General features: G+C 42.0%; 1 protein-coding gene across 2 annotated transcripts in view; it reads left to right on the forward strand.

Moving 5' to 3' along the window:
• The first annotated feature begins 5,142 nt into the window (after positions 1-5,142).
• ANKRD28 (ankyrin repeat domain 28) overlaps positions 5,143-21,360 on the forward strand; it is a 186,195-nt gene continuing 169,977 nt past the window's right edge. For both annotated transcript variants that reach the window (XM_027086571.1, XM_027086572.1), the window contains exon 1: positions 5,143-5,500. In XM_027086571.1, coding sequence (XP_026942372.1) covers positions 5,474-5,500 — 27 coding nt within the window. In that variant the 5' untranslated portion in view covers positions 5,143-5,473. The remainder of the gene's footprint in view (positions 5,501-21,360) is intronic.

Consider the following 21,360-nt stretch of genomic DNA (forward strand, 5'->3'; position numbering starts at 1 on the left):
TATCTGAGTTTCCTATTTATCATAATTTTAGTTTGCTTTTCCTTTTCTTCTTTCTTGCCCGCTAATCCGGTAACTAACTCTTCTCTAGGTCATTTTTTTTTTCTCTCTCTCCATAGGTTTGGAAGTCACACATTCTATTTCTCTTATTTTGGTGAGTCTCCTATGTTTAATATATATACCACTAAGGGGCTCTGTCATATTCAAGGCTGCCATAATCTTTTAAATAGCCTTTCTATATTTGGGATAATTCCCTGGTCACAGATCCCTCTTCCCCTGTGTAAAACTGAGAACTCAAATTTCCTGCCTCCCTTGCAGCTATGATGCAGGCCTACGATACTGGCTCTGCTAACCAGAAGCACCAGTGGAAATATGAGGATGTGAGGATACAAGCTCTGCACATGGCTCCCACTGTCCTGGTGCAGGTAGAGGCCGATATCCAGTTTGTGGAGGTGGCAGTGGCCGCAAGACTAATTTTCTGACACAGAATTGGCATTGATGCTGATGGCAGGAGCAGATGAAGAGAAGTTGAGCTCCTGGCATTTGGTGTTTGATGGGAGCAGCAGCAGTTTCTTTATCACACCAGCTCTATTACATGGTTTAGGGCACTTTTTCTAGAAGCTCAGCCCACGCTTGTTTTTTCAGCTCTCCCAGTGACTCTGGGAGCTGTTGAAGATCGATTTAACGAATTCTTGCTTGGATTTTGTTGTTTGCAACAAAAAACTTTAACCAATGTAATAGTTTGTCAAAGTCTAAAATTTAAGACTGCCTCACTCCTTCTGAATAAAAAAAGTTGTCTTTAACTCAGAACTCCTTTCTGCCATTATCTACCACATTTTTATGGGCTAATAACGTAATTTCACCTGGTTTTAAAATTCCAAAATACGGGTACTTAAAAAAATACTACTGATTTAGATTAACCAAGATATTCACTGATTTATCTGTTTATCCTACCTTCTCCCACTCACTTATTCCTTTTGGTTTCAGCTTTTTGCTTGTTGGAGTATATTCTTTCGTATCTTTTTCAACGACCATCTGTGAGTCCTAAATTTTAAAAATGTGTTTATTTGGGCTTCCCTGGTGGCGCAGTGGTTGAGAGTCCGCCTGCCGATGCAGGAGACGTGGGTTCGTGCCCCGGTCTGGGAAGATCCCACATGCCGCAGATTGGCTGGGCCCGTGAGTCATGGCCGCTGAGCCTGCGCATCTGGAGCCTGTGCTCTGCAACAGGAGAGGCCACAACAGTGAGAGGCCTGCGTACCACAAAAAAAAAAAAAAAAAAAAAAGTGTTTATTTTATTCTTCCTCTTGAAAGATGGTTTAGTCAGGAATAGAATTCTGGTTTCTCAGGATGGACTCTCAATACATTGAAGGTATTTCCCATTGTTTTCCATAGCCTATTGTTGCTAATAAATCTACTAACAGGTTGACTGTCATTTCTTTTAAGATAACTTGACTTTCCTCAGCGGTAACTCTGAACATTTTCTTATTGTGTTTGGTATTCTCTAATTTCACTACTATGTATGGGTCTCAATTTAAAAAACTTTGCTTGAGCCTTAGCATCTTCCTTTGATCTGATAACTCATTTTTCTTCCAGTCTGACAAATTCTCACGCATCATCTCTATAGAGATTGCTTCTCCTTCATACTCTATTTCCTCCAGAAACTCTTTTATATGTATATGAGGTTTTCCAATTCTATGCTCTAGGTCTCTGAACATATCTTTGCTGCTTTGGCAGTTTATTATATGCATTTTCCATGTATTTCAGGCTCATGATAAAATCCATTTTATAATATAAGGATTATCTGGCTCAAAAGCCATCAATAGTTGTCTACTTCCTATCACATAAGCTATTCTTTTGGCTTTCCAGGTCCTCATGCATCCAGGCCCTGTCATTGATTAGCTGGGTAACAATGGGCACACCCCTTCTTTGGACCGCAGTTTCCTAACCTAAAAAGGTTACTGGAAAACTTAAATGATGTAAAGCATATAAGGCGCTGGCAAATGCCCACTGTGGTTGTAGTACAGTAAGTAAACTTGGGTGTGGCTGCCTAGCTCACAGCAATTACCCTGGTGGTCACATCTACATGACATCTTTCCTCCCACTGTTTTAAACATGAATTCTGAATGGAAGCTGTCATCAATTCTCAGACCTTGCTTCTTTGGTTGTAGTGATTGGCTGAGGCATGGGCACATGAGTCTAGCCCGATTAGTCATTCCTTGAGACTTTTAAAATTTGAGGTTTCCTTCATGACTGCACAGTACTTAAGATGTGAGTTGAGCTGCTGACTGCAGTAAGGGAGAATGAAAGTGACATTTAGAAAAGGGTGGGGTGATAAGGGTGGGACAGAGAGATTACCAATACCATTCAAGTTCCTGGCATCATCAGCTTTGATGACATGGGACTTTTCAATACTACAGATTCCTTTAATATTTAAATATTATATCTATATATGCCAGAATAACCTTATAATAAAGATTTAAAAAATAGTATCAGAATTTGGATATGAATCTTATTTCATTTTATTGCTCAATGACATAGATTTCTTATTCCTATTTTTCAGAATGATTGTCACCCTCTCTCCAGCTATGGAAATGTAGTTGCTGTAATAATAACATTAAATTTGAATGGTTCTGCAGAGTTCCCACAGCCTTTCATACCATTATCTTATTTGATTGTGTGAGATGAGTAGGCCAGATAATGTTATGCTTAGATTTTACAGATAGTGAAATTAAGATGCAAATTGGGCTTCCCTGGTGGCGCAGTGGTTGAGAGTCCGCCTGCCTATGCAGGTGACGGGGGTTCGTGCCCCGGTCCGGGAAGATCCCACATACCGCGGAGCGGCTGGGCCCGTGAGCCATGGCCACTGAGCCTGCGCGTCTGACGCAAATTAAATGGTGTTCAGGGTGGAGGAGGGTGAGAACCAAGCTGGATATTAAGCATTATCTATTGGGAACTTGGAACCTTCTATCTGCAAGTTGTCAGGGATGGTGCCTTGTAAAATACTTTCATTAATTAATGTTAATTAGAAAATCTCAGAAGAGCCCTGAAAACTTTCATTAGCTCAATCCTAAAACCTATTAAAATGCATACTTGGTCCACAATTTACGTTCATACTCTCAAATGCACTTGTTTTCCCCAAAGTGAATCTTCCTCTTCTTCCTAATCAAGTTTCTGTTATGCTTTTAAATTCTAGAACTTTTAACTCAGAGGAGAGGTTTTTGGGGGTGGGCTGGGTGAAGAGGGGGATGTATTAATTCCTGGCTAGACATCCACAGTGCTTAATAGGCTTGTGCATGAATGAGGGTAAATTCTTACACGCCTGGACTAAGAACTCTGTATTGGACATAGCACATGGGTAATTGTTTACAAAGGTGACTTGTGATCAAAAAGTACTCTAGCAATATTATCACAACATCTCTGTTGTGGAAAACTCAAGTGTTTTCATGATATTAACTCCTTCACCCTCACTGAACTGATAGGAGAGGCAGGGTGGGAAACAGTATTCCTATTTTATGTGCAGGAGTTGATGAAGTAAAGGGGAGAGAGGTACTGAGGATGCAAAGCAAGAACAGTCTGGCTTCATCATGAGTGTTCCCTCACAGTTGTGAGGATCCCTCCATTTTAATTTGAAAATATAATTTATGATGAGGAATGTCATTTTAGATAATTGTTTCTATAGAATCAAGTCTTTGGTATGCCGAAGAATATTGGAAGGATCATGCTATTAGTCAGCAGTGTTTTTCATGTTGCATTCTGATATTTTCATTTTTTATGGGGCTAAAAGAAGTTTTTTGTTATAAGTGCAGCACTATAAGACACTGACAGCCCTGGCATAGGTCCCCTTTTCTCCCGACTGCCATTAGACCCAAATCGATCCTCTAAATAAAGTCTGTCCCAAGAGACACAATTGATGTAGGGAACAGGGAACTTTTTAAAACCAAGCCTGACGTCACACATTCGTGTTCTAACCATCTGTACCTTTTATTAACCAAGGGCTGGAGTCGCCCGGGCGGACAGACACAGGCGCACAGCAGTCTTCTCCCACACAAGCCTGGAATGGCAACAGTGTGTTGTTGCCTAAGAAAGAAAAGCCGTTTCAGAGCTGTGGGGTGGCGTGGGGGCGTGTGTAGCAGGGGAGTCATTCCTCTCCTCCTCCATCCAAGGATGCTATTTATTGGCAATCCAACACATCTTTTTTTTTTTTTAATTGATTTCTCTCGAGTGGGAGGCAAAACCCTTCAGATGCAAATGAAGAAAGGGGGAAAATGCAAGCCAGGCAGGAGGATTTGGGGAGAGAACCACAGCCTTGCTTCGGTTTGGAACCGCGGGTAGAGAAAGGCTTAGGCGTCCACACCAGTTTGGCTGCGAAGGTGCTGCCTTTCTGCTCAGAATGCCAGCATCGCCGCCCTCCCCCACGGTTGCTGCCCGCGGGAGGGCGGCCCCCCCAGACGTCCCCTCTAACCTCCCCAGGTCCGGAGGGGCGCGTGCCAGAGAGAAAAGGGGCGCTCTTTCTCCTTAGACAACGTGCCAGACTCCGCCAGTTCACGCTCCCCTCCCCCTCCCTCCGGCCCTGCCCTCCTGCCCGCCCCCCAACCCCCGGGAGGACAGCCGCTTCCCGGTGACCATCTCTCACCCCACTCCCTTGGCTCTTGCATCCTGCGGAAGCCCAGGGGCGAATCCTCACTCCCCCTCCACGTGCAAGTCCTGTTCGCCACCCTCCCCTCGCCGCTCCCAGGACGGCAGCAGCCCCCAGGTGCCCACCTCTCACCCCCTTTCCGGCCCCTCACCCCTCACCCAGCCCCTGCAGTCTCCTCCGGCTTTGGGGAGCGTTCTGCACGCTCCCTCCACGTGCGAGCCCCGGGCAGTTACCCCCCACTTCCCGGGACCCGCACCTCAAGCCCGGGCTCCTCCCACCTAGCCCAGGGCGCGCGCCCTGGGCACCTGGCTGCCCCTCCCCCGGCTCCGCTCCCTCGCTCGCCCCCGCCCAGTGCGCCCGGCTCCGCGCCCACCCTCACCGCTTCCTCCCCCGCCCTTGCCCATCCGGGAGGCGGGGCCCGAGCGAGCGAGGCGGCGTGGCCAATGGGCGCTCGTCTTACTCTGGCCTCTCCCCCGCGCGGCCGCCAATCGCGGCGGGCGGTGGTGGTAATATTGTGGAGTGGAGTTTGGATGCCGCGGCTGCCGCGGGCTGGAGCGGGGCGGCCGCGGGGGCTGCCCGGCTGTCTCGAGAAGGGGGCGTGAGGCGGCAGCGGCTGCGGAGACAGCGGAGGGAAAAAGGAAGAAAGGAAGGAGGAGGGCGGGGAGTCCTCGAAGAGGAGGTGGGATCCTCCGGTTCCTCACCTCTCGGCTGCGGAGGGCGGCGGGGAGGCGGTGCCGCCCCCTGCCCGCGGACTCCTTAGCTCACTGCCGCCGACCCGCCGCCTCCGGGCGCAGGCGAAGCTCCTGGGGCGGGAGCGGTGGCCGGGCGGCGCCGACCGCCATGGCGTTCCTCAAACTCCGCGACCAGGTAGGCGAGGGGCGGCAGGCCCGGGGGTGGGAGGGAAGGCGGGAGGAAGGGGGGGCCGGCGGTGTGGGCCGCTGGGCGCCCGCTCGGCGGGGCGGTGCGAGGGAGGCGGGGACACCTCGGGGGTCGCGGCGGCCCGCCTGTCAGCGCAGCCCGGCCGGGGGAGCCCACGTGCCGCCTCCGGCCGCCGCCGCCGGAGGGGCGGGTCCGCGCTAGCGCCGGGCGCCCGCGTCCGGGTCCGCGCCTCCTCTCCAGGTGAGGCCGGGGCCTAACAGGTGGCTTCCCGCAGCCAGGCGGGGCGCTGCCGGCGGCCGTGACCGAGGGTCACGACCTTGCTGGCTTGTTGGCGTCGCCGGGTAGTTCGAGGCCGACTCTCTGGGTCAAAGGAGATTTTGCTCAGGGAGTAGTTATTCAACGTGCAAGTTCCCACACTTGTTTTCTTCTGATATCTTGTGCACCATCTTGGTTACTTTTCTTGACTCAGGAAGAGCTGATACAAGAATACCTGAAGTGCGGTAAACTGTCATGACTCTTGGATTGAGGAAATATTTCGTGTCTAGGAACGAAATCGCAACTGTATCAGAATTACTTGTACACCTGAAAACGTGGAACGATGTAACAAGGCTTTCAGGCGATGCAGAGGTTTCCAAACATCTGAATCTCTCCTTGAAGGAAAACGGAAATTAACGTGTGAAATATACCGAATCGCAGTAGACTCCTTAGTGCTGAGAATTTATCTTTGCCCTTTGTTTTTCTGAACAGAAGATAGTGAACAGATTTGAAGGGAAGGTAATTGCATGTATTGGGAAACTATTCCGAAAGTGAGTTCCCCTTTTGAAAAACAGTGAGGGAAAAACTTGAGATATATTTTTCAATGTTGTCTCTTAGTGAATATTGTGCCTTAAATTCTGAATCTAAGTAGTGTCATTTAATAAGTGACTTTTCTGTTTAGGCTGATGGCTGAACTTGTGTATCATTTGGTATCAGAAAGTTTTTAGTTGGTGTTAACATCATCAGGACATGATACTTTGAAAAACCCTAGTGTTTAGTCAAGCTTATACTTTGTATTTCAAATTGTGGAACTGCATTGTCCAGTATGATAGCCACTAGCCACATGTGGCAACTTAAATTAACTTTAATTTTATTATTTATTTATTTATTTATTTTTGGCTGCGTTGAGTCTTTGTTGCTGTGTGCCGGCTTTCTCTAGTTGCGGCGAGCGGGGGCAGCTCTTCATTGCAGTGCATGAGCTTCTCATTGCAGTGGCTTTTTTTTGTTGCGGAGCACGGGCTCTAGGTGCGCGGGCTTCAGTAGTTGTGGCTCTCGGGCTCTAGAGCGCAGGCTCAGTAGTTGTGCACGGGCTGAGTTGCTCCTTGGCATGTGGGATCTTCCCGGACCAGGGCTCGAACCCGTGTCCCCTGCATTGGCAGGCGGATTCTTAACCACTGCACCACCAGGGAAGTCCCTAAATTAACTTTAATTTTAAATAAAATAAATTCAGTTCTTCATTCCTGCTAGCCACGTTTCAGGTGCTCCATAGTCCCACGTGGCTCTTGATTATGGTATTGGACAATACAGGTGTGGAGCATCTGTATCATCAGAAAGTTCTGTGGGGCAGCACTATTAAAGAATAAGAGGTAAAGCATAAACCAATTCCTGTACAGTTAACTCTCGTTGTACTCTTAATGGTGTGTAACTCAAGATCCAGGGTCTCCACTAATCTTTACCAATCTAATGGCACCTTGTGGTTCCATAACTTATAGTTGTAACAATTTTTGTTTTGTTTCTCGTCTTACGCTTTTGAAGAAAGTTGTTTGGATTATGTGTGTTAGAAATTTGGTGAACTTTTGGGAGAGCATCTCATTTTATTCACCATCAGATTTAAACAGAAACAGGATTGTATTTTCAGTTGGACATAAAATCCAATTGCACCTTTGCATTTGTGTATTTAGGAATTGCAGTTGTGAAACAATTGTGATGCTACTCCAGTTTTATATAATATCTATTAATACTTGGTGGTAAAGATGATATGTAAAATGTCACCTGTAAACTTGAAGGTATTTGGGCAAGTTAATGAAGTGGCATGGCTGGGGCTGGGGGGCGGGGGGAAGAACCTTGGGGTTTACCTCTAATAAACTACTAAGTAATTGGCTCAGGAAGGGAATAGCTGCTTTTAGAAGTCATCTTATGTGTTGATATTTTATTAGCTGTTAAAAGCGATGGTACAAATGAAATGGAATGCAAATACTATTTTAACCTTTCCCATCTACAGGACAGGCGGTTCAGCTAGACGAATTATTTTATTTGGAGGAAAGGAGGAGATCTGTTTAAGTACACAGAATTTTAAAGCTGAAAGGTAGTTGACATAGCATTTAGCTCAGTCCTCATTTACACTTGAACTAGGAGGTAGTAGAATCTGCTTTTCTATGTTATTTCCATGTACACCCTGTATTTTGCTTTTTTCCATCTTTGTAAATACAGTCTATTACATAGAAGCTAAACGTGGGTAGGGGTTGTTTTTCTTTGTGCGTATAAGCATCAGGGGGTTCTAGGTGGTTTAAACGTAAAATCAGTGAGTAAATAAAGCAGTTAGTTTTCATATCCAATCAATGACAATGAGTAAGACAGCTTTCCCTCATTTTGTGCCAACACCAATATGGGGGTAAGAAGTTACTACTGTGCTATTTTCTATTACTAGGTGAAAATAACTTTCAATTGTAAATGAAATGAAAAGAATTTGTTTCCTGTTTTTAGGAAACATCCCTGGATTTTTTCCCCCACAAAAAAGTGTTTATAACAGCACGAATCTGTAACAGTTGCAGGGTTTTATTCAACAGGTGTCACTGTCAGGTTTTTTCTCTTTGCAGTTACTAAAAACGTAATCATACACGGTTACATTTAAAATTTATTTTCCGGCTTTATTGAGATATTATTGATATATAACATATGTAAGTTTAAGGTGTACAGCTTTGATTTTATACATGTATATATTGTGAAATGCTTACCACAGTAAGTTAGTTAACACTTCCATCCCTTCATGTAATTACCATTCATGTGTGTGTGTATGTGTGTGGAGATAACATTTAAGATCTACTTCTCTTAGCAGCTTTCAATTATGTATATATAATAGAGCATTGTTAATTATAGTTACCATGCTGTACATTAGATCCCCAGATCTACTCATTTTATAGCTGGAAATTTGTACCCTCAGACCAATTACAGGCTTACATTTTATCAGCAGTGATTCATAGTATACCCTAAAAAGAAAGGTAGATGGTCTTTGTTTGGTTCAGGGGTAACAAACTCACAACTGGGGAGTTAAATGGCGGCTGATACATGGCTTCAGTATCTAGGAACCAAGAGGGAGTGATGGGGATCATGGCAAATAGCAGGTATGTTAGCTGCTGTTTGCTCCAGGCCATTGTTTCTGTGCAGGTGTGCCTAGTATTTTTAGAACTCCAGTTTTTTGTAGGAAGCCAGAAATACAGATTCTTATGAAAAATTTCTATTTATAAGTGTTGGCAAGTTGGTAGATAACATTGAGAAAAATTCAAAGCCGTGGTTTTAAAAAGGGGGACCAGTTTATAACCACTAGTTTAGATCAGCTTGAGGAAACAAACTGTTATAAAATTAGATTCCTATTAAAAAACAGTTTTCTCTGAGATAAAATAGCCAAAATGGTCATAAACTTAAAAAAAATTGAGATATAATTTGCATACCATGAAATTCACCCTTTTAAAATGTTCAGTAGTTTTTAGTATATTCACAAAATTGTACAACCATTACCACTGTCTAATTCCAGAACATTTTCATCACTCCAAAAAGCCATTAGCCGGACTTCCCTGGTGGCGCAGTGGTTAAGAATCCACCTGTCAATGCAGGGGACCTGGGTTCAAGCCCTGGTCTGGGAAGATCCCACATGCCCTAGAGGAATTAAGCCCGTGTGCCACAACTACTGAGCCTGTGCTCTAGAGCCCACGCTCCGCAACAAGAGAAGCCACCGCAATGAGAAGCCCGCGTGCAGCAATGAAGACCCGATGCAGCCAAGAACAAATTAAAAAAGAAAAAGAAAGTCTTTAAAAAAGCCATTAGCAGTCACTCCTTGTTCTCCCCTCCTCCTACCTCCTGGCAGTCACTAATCTACTTTCTATCTCTATGAATTTGCCTGTTATATTTCATATAAATGAAATCATACAATATGACCTTTTATGTCTGACTTGTTTCACTTGGCATAATACTTTTAGCGTGAATCAATTAGAAACTTTTATATCATGTTTAAGGCTTTCTAAAAAAAGTTTCTATACTTTTGTGCTGTTTTATTGCTTCTGGTAGTGTGCATATGTATAGTCTGGATGTTGTTTTTTTCTGTTTTCCGAGTTGGTTTTATAACTCAAGTTAAACTTTGTTTGCAGTAGTACTAAAAAGGATAATAGTTTTCACATTTGGATTATTTTTGTGTAGGAGCCATCTTTGTGTTCCCTCCTGGGTTAATGGTCATTAGGTAAGAATTCTTGCGGTACGCGGGCCTCTCACTGCTGTGGCCTTTCCTGTTGCGGAGCACAGGCTCCGGACGCACAGGCTCAGCGGCCATGGCTCACGGGCCCAGCTGCTCTGCGGCATGTGGGATCTTCCCAGACCGGGGCACGAACCTGTGTCCCTTGCATCGGCAGGCGGACTCTCAACCACTGCGCCACCAGGGAAGCCCATGGTTTTTTTTTTTTTTTTTTTTTTTTGAACAAAGTTGGCATATCAATGAGTAGATATTGTATGGATGAGAATAAATCACTGTTTCAGATAGTAAGTTCTCACTTGTCAAGCATTCACTAAGGGTAGAGCATTATTTGACTTTTCAATAGGAGAAAAAACTAGATGATCCTTGAAAAATCTTATAATTGGGGATAGAGGATGTATGAAATGCCCCCAAAACACTGATGCCCATATGTTCAAGTATTCCATATCGAGTGTCTCCTTGCTTTGTGTTGGAGATTGTGGGGGACACAGGGTAGAGTAGCTACCATCTCTGCTCCTAAGAATCTTACTGGCTAGAAAATGAGCGAAGACATGCATAAATAAATGCACAGCGTCTGAGATACTTCACATGAAAAGGTTTATAGAAGTTGAGGAAAAACATGGAGCATATTCTTTGGAAATGTAACTACTATATAATTCAGAAATAAGTGTGTTCTATGTTTCTTGACTTTTTTTTTTGAATGCTTTGTATAATACAGTGTAGAACATGGAGTGCTCCGTAAGAGATGGAGATAACATGATTCTGAATTCAGAAAGGATCAGATGATCTGATTGTAGGCAGAGGGAAACCCTCATGGCAAGGGAGGTATTTTAGGTCCACAGAAAGGGTTTGTTGAGAGCAAACATTTGGGCAGGAAAGCAACAAGAGGGAACCCAGAAGGCAAGCCAGAAAAAGAGGATGGTATATTTCTGTTGGGATAGTTAGGAGATAGACCCGATTGGTGGGTGTAGTTGGAAAGGACTGGAGGTAGATTAGTTGAATTAACAGTGACTACATTATGAAGTACTTGGAATACAAGGTTAAGAAGTTTGGACGGATCGGTAGGTGATGGGAAGTCTAAGCTAGGCTATGAAGAGCTTCAGGGGGAATGTGCATAAATGTACTTTTCTCAAGAGGGTTCATAGTTTTATTAGATCTTCTGAGGGGCCCATGACACCCCAAAGTTAAATAACCGCTACATTACAGGTTTTAGAAGAGTAGATTATAAAAGACAAATAGGGACACCCAAGACTGGTTAGGTGGCTACTGCTGTAATTCAGAACATATGTAAAACCTTTTAATTTAGTATAAACTGAGTATATTAATTACTAAGCCAAAGTTTGAATGGAAATGAGTACATCTTTAAAGGATCGTTATAGCTGTAATAATGACTCACTTATGTGTACAATTATGTCTTATATTCATATAACAATTGATAATCTTTTTTGTTGCATAGTCCCACTAGGGTCAATCACACATTAAAATGCAATTGAACATTGATTATGGTAGTGAAAAAAAAGCAGATAATCCAAGTAGTTAGGTATGGGTTGTATTAGGTTTTTCGGCATTTTATTTCCTTTTCGTTTTTCTAGTCTAATGTAAAATTCATATACCTGGGCTAGACTGAGATGCCCCTGGAAAATGTTCTGTGCTTGGAGGAAATAGTTTAGGATTAAGCCTTTTTGTTCTGGATTATGTATCCTGTGGACAGTTCACATCAAGCCAAACACTGAGTAATACTTATAATTTAAAATGAAAATTAAATGAAATCTCCAGTTATTTAAACCAATAATGTTTTAAAGTGTTACAGTGTATTGTACACGATGATTAAAGTTCCCAAGTACTTTAGGTTTGATTTCTACTCCGGTCCCTAGCCCCAGTTCTTCGTTATACTATTGAGGGATTCATCTACCTTCCTTATGCGATACTGATTTTAAGAAAAGTTGCCAGGATTCTTCGTGTATACTGGTTGTCATACAAAACAAAGTCTAGATAGAATTACTACTCCCACAGCTAAAGTTCACTTATGCGCAGTAAATTTAAGTTCAGATTCTTAATTGGTGATGGTTTCATCTTTGATTTATTATAAGGTTAAAGGTTATGTCTTTTCTACTCTTGCGGATTTAAGGTCACAGGTAATATTAAACCATGCAGCACAGGACAAGATATTTAAAAAGGGAAATTAGGAAGCAGTTGCTTCTGACACAAATGCTTGTTCTGGAAGCCTAGAATGCAAGTTATTACAGTTGAACACTACATTTTTTTAAAAAATAAATTATTTAGTTTTGGCTGCATTGGGTCTTTGTGGCTTATGTGCTGGCTTTCTCTAGTTGTGGTGAGCGGGGGCTACTCTTTGTTGCAGTGTGCAGACTTCTCATTGCAGTGGCTTCTCTTGTTGCGGAGCACAGGCTCTAGGTGCACGGGCTTCAGTAGTTGCGGCACGTGGGCTCCAGTAGTTGTGGCTTAAGGGCTCTAGAGCGCAGGCTCAGTAGTTAGGGCGCACGGGCTTAGCTGCTCCACGGCATGTGGGATCTTCCTGGACCAGGGCTCGAACCCGTGTCCCCTGCATTGGCAGGCGGATTCTTAACCCCTGAGCCACCAGGGAAGTCCCCTCTTTTCCTTTTGAGGGAGCTCCCGGATTAAAAATGATGAAAGTCAGAAAGGACCTACTTAGCTATCTTTAGTATTGTATTTTTATTGGTGTAAATTAATTAGGATAAAATCAGATAATTCAAACAGGACTTTGAAAGATTTTATGTATGTGTTTGGTGTGGATGTGTATGTAGATGGGTAAACAAAAGGCATCTATGTTGGATAGTTCTCTGAATGGTGAGAGGTTTCCCCCACTTTTTGAAAGCTTATATGCTAGGCGGTGTATAGTTCCAAGAGTGCCAGATTGGGTTATGCCAAGAGTGAGAATGGTGTCCCTGGGAGAACTTTATAAACAGCAAGGCAAGTGACATTCACATCCTGGAGAAATGGAGTTAGTTGGACTTCAGAGTTAACAACAGCTGGCTTTTAAGGGATGTAAAAGCAAACTGCAGCATGAAGGGTGGGCAGTGCAGTTGAAGCCAGCTGAACAGATCGGAAGAGCAGGTGTAGTATTAGTCACACAGAGCCAGTAAGTAGCCTAATCCAAGGTATAGGCAGGTAGTTAGAAACCAGCATGTCTGTTAGTTGAATGATTCACATAGAGAGTTCTGGAATCGAGAGACTTCAGTAGAGGAGGGCTGGGGGCTGTAACCTTGCAGACATTCTCATTTGATACTGTAGCGGGGACAATGGAGGGAACGTGGTGGGAGTATTTCCCAACTTAGAAACTAGTCTGGAGTTCTAAATGAAAAGACGATGCAGGTGTATTATAGAAATGTTTTGGAAGATTGTGTATATGTTAAATAATGGTTAATCCACCTTGCTATTTTAAAGAAACTGTGAATTATTTTAAATAGCCTCTTAATAAAACAACTTATTTTTAATCTTTTATCATAAAGCTGAATTTCTATATATCATTTTCACATAAATTTAGATGTACTGACTTGATTGCATAACTATTACAAATGATCAGCAATACATGGATTATTTTGTATGTTCTGATGTATTACTGGTTTAGAACCTTCAGTGTTTTGGCTATTGAATTATTGCTTTTAAAATGTTGCTAATCAACCTGTGTGTGTTTTCTTTCCTTACTAACAATGTTCTACCTACCTATGACTCCAGATTCTATTATAGTCAAAAGAACTCCTTACCTGTTCACTTTCTAGTTTCCTCAAAGTCTTGGAGCCACAGTTTTGAACTTGGAATTCCTTTTGTCTGACCATAACTTTTTTCATGATTGGTTGTCCCGTCTTTTCACCCACAATGAAGCTGAGCTTTGCTGTGTTGGAACCTACTTCACCTAGTTGGTTAAATTCAATTTGGCCACAAACTGACCTCTTGAGAAGTCTTGAGCTCCTGATTGGAGCAGTATTGGCTAGGGTAGTGTTTTCTGAAGTGTGGGACAGCTTTTCCTACTGGTGTGTTTCTTGAGATTTTACGGGGTGACCTGTCTACTTGGACTTCCAGGTGTTGACCCACATTTCCTTGCTTCTAGTCTACTCAAGACAGTAGCCTGGTGTCCTGCTTCAGTCTCACTTTCCTCTGGCCTGTTTGGGGGTTTCCCAGCTCACTTCATTGTACCCTTTCGTATTAACCATTCCTACTCATCTTGCAGCTTTCATCTGTTTTTCCACCTCAGCCTCCTTTCTTAAACCCTTTGCCACCCTCAGTTCCTAACTTAAACACACCTCAGTCTATTCCCCTTCACCTTGGTCTGCTGCCTCTTGGAATTTTTCATTCCTTTCCATTCCCACCCCTTCTCAGGCTGTGCCGTCTTCTCAGCAAGCCTTGACTCTCAGTGGACACTTTACCCACAGTTCCCCCCATTGGCGCTGTTAATGTCAGTCTTACATTCTTATCCTCTACCTTTTCCACTGTCTGTAGCCCCAGTATTACCCTCTCAGGTTATGCCTTCATTCTTTCCTGTGGCTTTGCTGGGCAAAAGAAGCAAATGACTTAAAGAAAAGGTTAAGTAAATATTAGTAGATGTCATTCATGGATATGGAAAACAATTATGATAGTCTTAATTGAATGTCTGGAATGCTGGAACATATACTTTTAATTCTGGCTCATTTATTTATTCCCTTTGTGACCTTGGGCAAGTTATTTCACTTAAGTTTGTGTTTCCTCGCCTAGAAAAGGGAGGTAGTTGTGTCTAGCTCGCTGAATTGTTGAATTAAATGAGAGTGTGTAAAACCCCTGGCACATAATTGGCACTTGATAAATGGCAGCCATTACTGTATTGAAATACTTTGGCTTGGGACTTAGCTCTTCCACTTTCTTACTGTATGACCTTGGGCAAAGAAACTAAATCTGAGCTGGAATTTGTTTTTAACATCTTTTTTTGAGATATAATTCACAAAACCTGTACATTAAAATAATTTAATAATGTATAAATTAAATAATGTATAATTCAATGTGTTTTTTTGTTTTGTTTTTAGTAAACTCAGGGTTGTGCAACTATCAACCACAATCTAATTTTGGAATATTTATCACCTCAAAAAGAAGCCCTGGGCCAATGAGCAGTTACTCCCATTACTCCTAACCTCCCCTCCTTTCTCTTAACCTTAGGCAACCACTAATTTATAGGTATACCTCAGAGATATTGCAGGTTTGGTTCCAGACCACCGCAATAAAGCAAATATTGCAATAAGACAAGTCATGTGAATTGTTTGGTTTCCCAGTGCATGTAAAAGTTTTGTTTACACTGTACTGTAGTGTATTAAGTGTGCAGCAGCATTATGTCTTAAAAAAACCAATGTACATACCTTAATTAAAAAATACTCTATTGCTTAAAAACGTGAACCATTTGACAATGCAGGGTTGCCACAAATCTTCAATTTGTGTAGATGTGTGTTTTAATTTCTCTTGGGAAGATTCGTATGAGTTGCTGAATTGTATGGTAAACTTCTGTTTAATGTTTTAAGAAGAGCCAAGCTATGTAATCCCTTTTGTGTGTTGCTGGATTTGGCTTGCTGATATATATATATATTTTTCGGTACGCGGGCCTCTCACTGTTGTGGCCTTTCCCATTGCGGAGTACAGGCTCCGGACGCGCAGGCGCAGCGGTCATGGCTCACGGGCCCAGCCGCTTCGCGGCATGTGGGATCTTCCGGGACCAGGGCACGAACCCGTGTCGCCTGCATCGGCAGGCGGACTCTCAATCACTGCGTCACCAGGGAAGCCTTGGCTTGCTAATATTTTATCTCTCTCTTCTTGTGATGTCTATTTCTTTGGTATGAGGGTAATGTTGGTCTCATAGAATGAACTGGGAAGTGTTCTCTGCTCTCTTCTAGAAGAGTTTGTGAAGGATTTGTAGTATTTCTTCTTTAAATGTTTGGTAGAATTCACCAGTGAAGCTGTGTGGGCCAGGCCTTTTCTTCGTGATAAACTTTTAAATTAGTAGTTCTGTTTCTTCACTTGTTATAGATCTCTTCAGATTTTCTGTTTCCTCTTGAGTCAGTTTTGGTAATTTGTGTCTTTCAGGGAATTTTTTCATTTTATCTAAGATATCTAATTTGTTGGCATAAACTTGTTAAAATATTCCCTCATAATCCTTTTAATTTCTCTAAGGTTGGTGGTGATGTACTCCTTTTTATTCCTGATTTTAGTAATTTGTCTTCATTATTTTTTTCCTCAGTCTAGCTAAAGGTTTGTCAGTTTTATTGGTCTTTTCAAAGAACCAACTTTTGGTTTTATTGATTTTTTCCCCCCTATTTTTATCTTTTCTATGGTATTGATTTTTTCCTCTAACATAATTTCTTTCCTTCTGCTTACTTTGGATTTAGTTTGCTTTTTTCTGATCGCTTAAGCTGGAAGCTTACTTGAGGTCTTGATATCTGTGTGTACAGCTATAAATTTCCTTTTCTGTAAATTTTGATATGTTTTGGTTTTGTTTTCAGTCAGTTCAAAATACATTCTAACTAAAAAGTTCCCTTGTGATTTTGTGCTTGACCCAAGTGTTCTTTAGAAGTGTCTTGTTTAATATCCAAACATTTGTGGATTTCCTAAATTTTTTGGGTTTTTTCTAATTTAATTCCATTGTGATTGGGGATTATTTAAATTCTTTGTCTTTTCAGTTCTTTTAAATTTGAGACTTTTAGTAGCTACTAAAAGTAGCTGCTTCCTTACAGGCGTAAAATATTTACAAATTTGTGACAGAGTTACAGTTTGTGGAGTGGGAACCATGGGAGCAGTCTGTGAAGTTCGTGAAGCATCCATTTGAGAACCACTGTTACAGAATGAATAGGTTGCTGCTGTGTGTGTGTGTGTGTGGAATGGAGTGTGTATTGAAACATTAGATAAACATCTTCTGGCATCTGACCATTTTTTCTGATTCTTAAAGGCTGGGTATATGTAAGTGGTACCTTTTAGTAGTTTTGATACGACAGAAGTGTTTGATCTTTTTCTTATATGATACTCAAAACTTTATTTTTGAAGTATAGTTGATTTACAATGTGTTAGTTTCTGGTATACAGCAAAGATATATATATATATTCTTTTCCATTATGGTTTATCACAGGATATTGAGTATAGTTCCCTGTGCTATACAGTAGGACCTTGTGGTTTATCTATTTTATATATAGTAGTGTGTATCTGTTAATCCCAAACTCTTAATTTGTCCCTCCCCCACCTCCTTTCCTCTTTGGTAACCATAAGTTTGTTTTCTTGTTTGTTTTTTTTTATTTTATTGAAGTACAGTTGATTTACAGTGTGTTAATATCAGAGAGTGATTCAGTTACACCTATATATACATTTTTTTCATATTCTTTTTCATTGTGGTTTATCACAGGATATTGAATATAGTTCCCTGTGCTATACAGTAGGTCCTTGTTGTTTATCCATTCTATATATGTAATAGTTCTCATCCATAAGTTTGTTTTCTATGTCTGAGTCTGTTTCGTAAATATGTGCATTTGTGTCATATTTTAGATTCTACATATAAGTGACGTCATATGGCATTTGTCTTTCTCTTTCTGACTTACTTCACTTAGTATGTTAATCTCTTGGTCCATCCATGTTGATGCAAATGGCATTATTTCATTCTTTTTTATGGCTAATATTCCACACCTTCTTTACCCATTCATCTGTCAATGGAAATAGTGCTGCTATGAACATAGGGGTGCATGTAACTTTTTGAATTATAGTTTTCTCCAGATATATGCCCAGGAGTAGGATTGCTGGATCATATGGCAACACTAGTTTTAGTTTTTTGTTTTTTGTTTTTTTTTCGGTACGCGGGCCTCTCACTGTTGTGGCCTCTCCCGTTGCGGAGCACAGGCTCCAGACGCCATGGCTCACGGGCCCAGCCGCTCCGCGGCATGTGGGATCTTCCCGGACCAGGGCACGAACCCATGTCACCTGCATCGGCAGGCGGACTCTCAACCACTGCGCCACCAGGGAAGCCCCTAGTTTTAGTTTTGCAAGGACTCTCCATACTGTTCTCCATAGTGGCTGTACCAGTTTACATTCCCACCAACAGTGTAAGTGGGTTCCCTTTTCTTCATACCCATGACTTTTTTTTAACCATAGAAAGGATATATAAGAGGTTTTTGATTGTTGTTTTTTGGGGTTTTTTTGTTCTTTTTGTTTGTTTGTTTTTGCTTCTTAGGAAAAATTGAAGAGCAGAAAACTTACTTATTCCAGGTTTTTGGTACCAGTTTTTCACAGAAGTATAAAATGAGAGGAAGAGAAGTCCCCTCCCTCACTCAGTCTTGCCAGATTTTGTTGTGAACAGTCCTTGTGACTGTCAGCTTGTCAGTGGATTTTTTTTTTCTTTGAATAACTTCTGCAGGAGGCAACCTTTTTTTTGGACTATTCTCTGTTATTGCCTGCATTTGCGTTTAGGAGTGCAGGATCTTTCCCCCCCCCATTTATAAAATCATTAAACTGAACCATTTTCAAAAGTTTGACGTAGTGTTTTCATTGAACTCACAGAAGTTAGAATTGAAGCTGTGAGAGAATTTACCTATTTAGTCTTGAGCTTATAATTTTCCAAAGAGTAAGGGCCACAGTTTTGCCCCGTACTAAACACGTAACAAGAAATTTAGGCCTGTAGTTTATATCATAGGCTTCCTGAATACTGAAATGCAAAAGAAACATTTTCACCTACCACATTCAGTACTTTGATACTATCTACTGATATTGGTGAGAATGCAGGAAATTGGTTCCATTACACTGTTTTATATCCCTGTGGTTCTATCTGAAATAATTCTCTTTATATGACTATATTTATGGTCTGTCTCCCTCTACTGGAATGTGAACTCTAAGAGGGCAGGGACCATGTCTGTTGTTTACTGCTGTATCCCCATCACCTACAGTAATGCTTTGCATATAGTGGACATTCAGATAATTGCTGGATGAGTAAAGAATTCTGATTAGGTGTATCTGAGATGGGACCCTGATACCTATATTTTTTTTTAAAAAAGCATCTCAGGTTATTTTGATATGCACTTCCAAGGCTGAGAACCACTGGGCTATTTTCCTTCTCAGACATGCAGTAATGTGCATAAGGTACAGAAGATATATCCTTACTGAAAGATCATTATTAGAGGCTTTCTCCACTCTTGAAATTGGGAAAACCTGATTGAGTTCCCTAGAAAGAAGAGTTTAATTCAGTATTGTTTTCCAAGTATTGCTTGCAGGTAAGACTCAGAATGGACAGTTGCTTTCCACCATCAGATAATTAAATTTAGGAGTGGTGAGAAGAAAGAGCTAGAATGGAATTTATTACCCCCCCCACCCCCCATTTTTAACATCAACAAAAGGCAAGGTCAGGCTTCCTAGATGACTTCTCCAAAACAGTGATTTTCAGTGGTGGGGGATGGGATTTCTCTAATGACTGGGGACTTTTTTTTTTTTTTTTTTTTTTTGCGGTACGCGGGCCTCTCACTGTTGCGGCCTCTCCCGTTGCAGAACACAGGCTCCGGACGCGCAGGCCCAGCGGCCATGGCTCACGGGCCCAGCCGCTCTGCGGCATGTGGGATCTTCCCGGACCGGGGCATGAACCCGTGTCCCCTGCATCGGCAGGCGGACTCTCAACCACTGCGCCACCAGGGAAGCCCATGGAGACATTTTTGATTGTCATAACTGGGGAGGAGGGAAAGGATACTACTGGCATCCATTGGATAGAGGCCAAGGGTGGTGCTAAACATTGTACAGTGAACAAGAAGACATCCACCCCCAACAAAGAACCACCTGCTCTACAGTGTCAGTATTGCAGAGGTTGAGAAACCCTGCTTTAAACAAGCCGCTTGGAGAAAGCATTAGTAGTTAATGTTGAGTTTGGCAATTATGAATACATGGAGCCTGTGTGTGTGTCTGTGTGTGCGTGCGCATGCACACATACCCGTTTTTGGCCCTGGGCAAAACTGAATGTCTGTGTAGAGAAACCTGTATGTATGTACAGGAATACCTTGTTTTATTGTGCTTTTCTTTGCTTTACTGTGCTTCGCATATATTCCGTTTCCTGCACCTTGAAGGTTTGTGGCAACCCTGTGTCAGGCAAGTCTGTTGGCGCTATTTTTCCAACAGCATTTGTTCACTTGGTGTCTCTGAGTCACATTTTGGTAATTCTTGCAATATTTCAAGCTTTTTCATTATTTTATTTGTGATGGTTATCTGTCATCGGTGATCTTTGATGTTATTGTAACTGTTTTGGGGTGCCATGAACCGTGTCTGTATCAGACGGTGAGCTTAATCCATAAATGTGTGTGTTCTGACTGCTCTCTCTCCCTCTCCTCTGGCCTCCTTATTCTCTGAGCCACAACAATACTGAAATTAGGCCAATTAATAAATAGCACTACTAATGGTCTCTAAGTACTTCTTGAAATGAAGAGTCACACAACTCTCACTTTAAGTCAAAAGCTAGAAATGATTAAGCTTAGTGAGGAAGGCATGTCAACAGCCCAGATAGGCCGAAAGCTAGGCCCTTTGAAGCAATTAGCCAAGTTGTGAATGGATGCAAAGGAAAAGTTCTTGAGGGAAATTAAAAGTGCTACTCCATTGAACATGCGAATGATAAGAAAGCAAAGCAGTCTTATTGCTCATATGGAGAAAGTTTTTTTTTTTAAATTGAGGTATAGTTGATATACAGTATAAGTTTCAATCAACATAGTGATGTACAACTTTTAAAGGTTATACTCTATTTTACAGTAATTATAAAAAATTATAGTCCCTGTGTTGTACAGTATATCCTTGTAGCTTATTTATTTTATTTATAGTAGTTTGTACTTCTTGACATAGAGAAAGTTTTAGTGGTCTGGATGGAAGATCAAACCAGCCACCACATTCCCTTAAACCATAGTCTAATCCAGAGCAAGGCCCTAACTCTCTTCAGTTCTGTGAAGGCTGAGAGAGGTGAGGAAGCTGCAAAAGAAAAGTTTGAAGCTTAGCAGAGGTTGGTTCATGAGGTTTAAGGCAAGAAGCCATCTCCATAACATGAAAGTGCAAGGAGAAGCAGTGAGTGCTCACATAGAAGCTGCCACAAATTATCTAGAAGATTTAGCTAAGGTAATGAAGGAAGCTACACTAAACAATAGATTTTTGATGTAGGTGAGCAGCATTCAGTTGAAGAAGATGCCATCTAGGACTTCATAGCTGGAGTTGAGACGTCAGTGCCTGGCTTCAGAGCCTCAAAGGATGGGCTGACTCTTGTTAGGGGCTAATGCAGCTGGTGACTAAGTTGAAGCCAGTGCTTGGATTCTGAAAATCCTGGGGCCCTTAAGAATTATGCTCTCTACTCTGCCTGTCCTCCATA

The sequence above is a fragment of the Aethalodelphis obliquidens genome, unplaced genomic scaffold (genome assembly GCF_003676395.1).
Source record: "Aethalodelphis obliquidens isolate GAN/ISIS:26980383/991018 unplaced genomic scaffold, ASM367639v1 scaffold56, whole genome shotgun sequence".
NCBI lineage: Eukaryota > Metazoa > Chordata > Mammalia > Artiodactyla > Delphinidae > Aethalodelphis > Aethalodelphis obliquidens.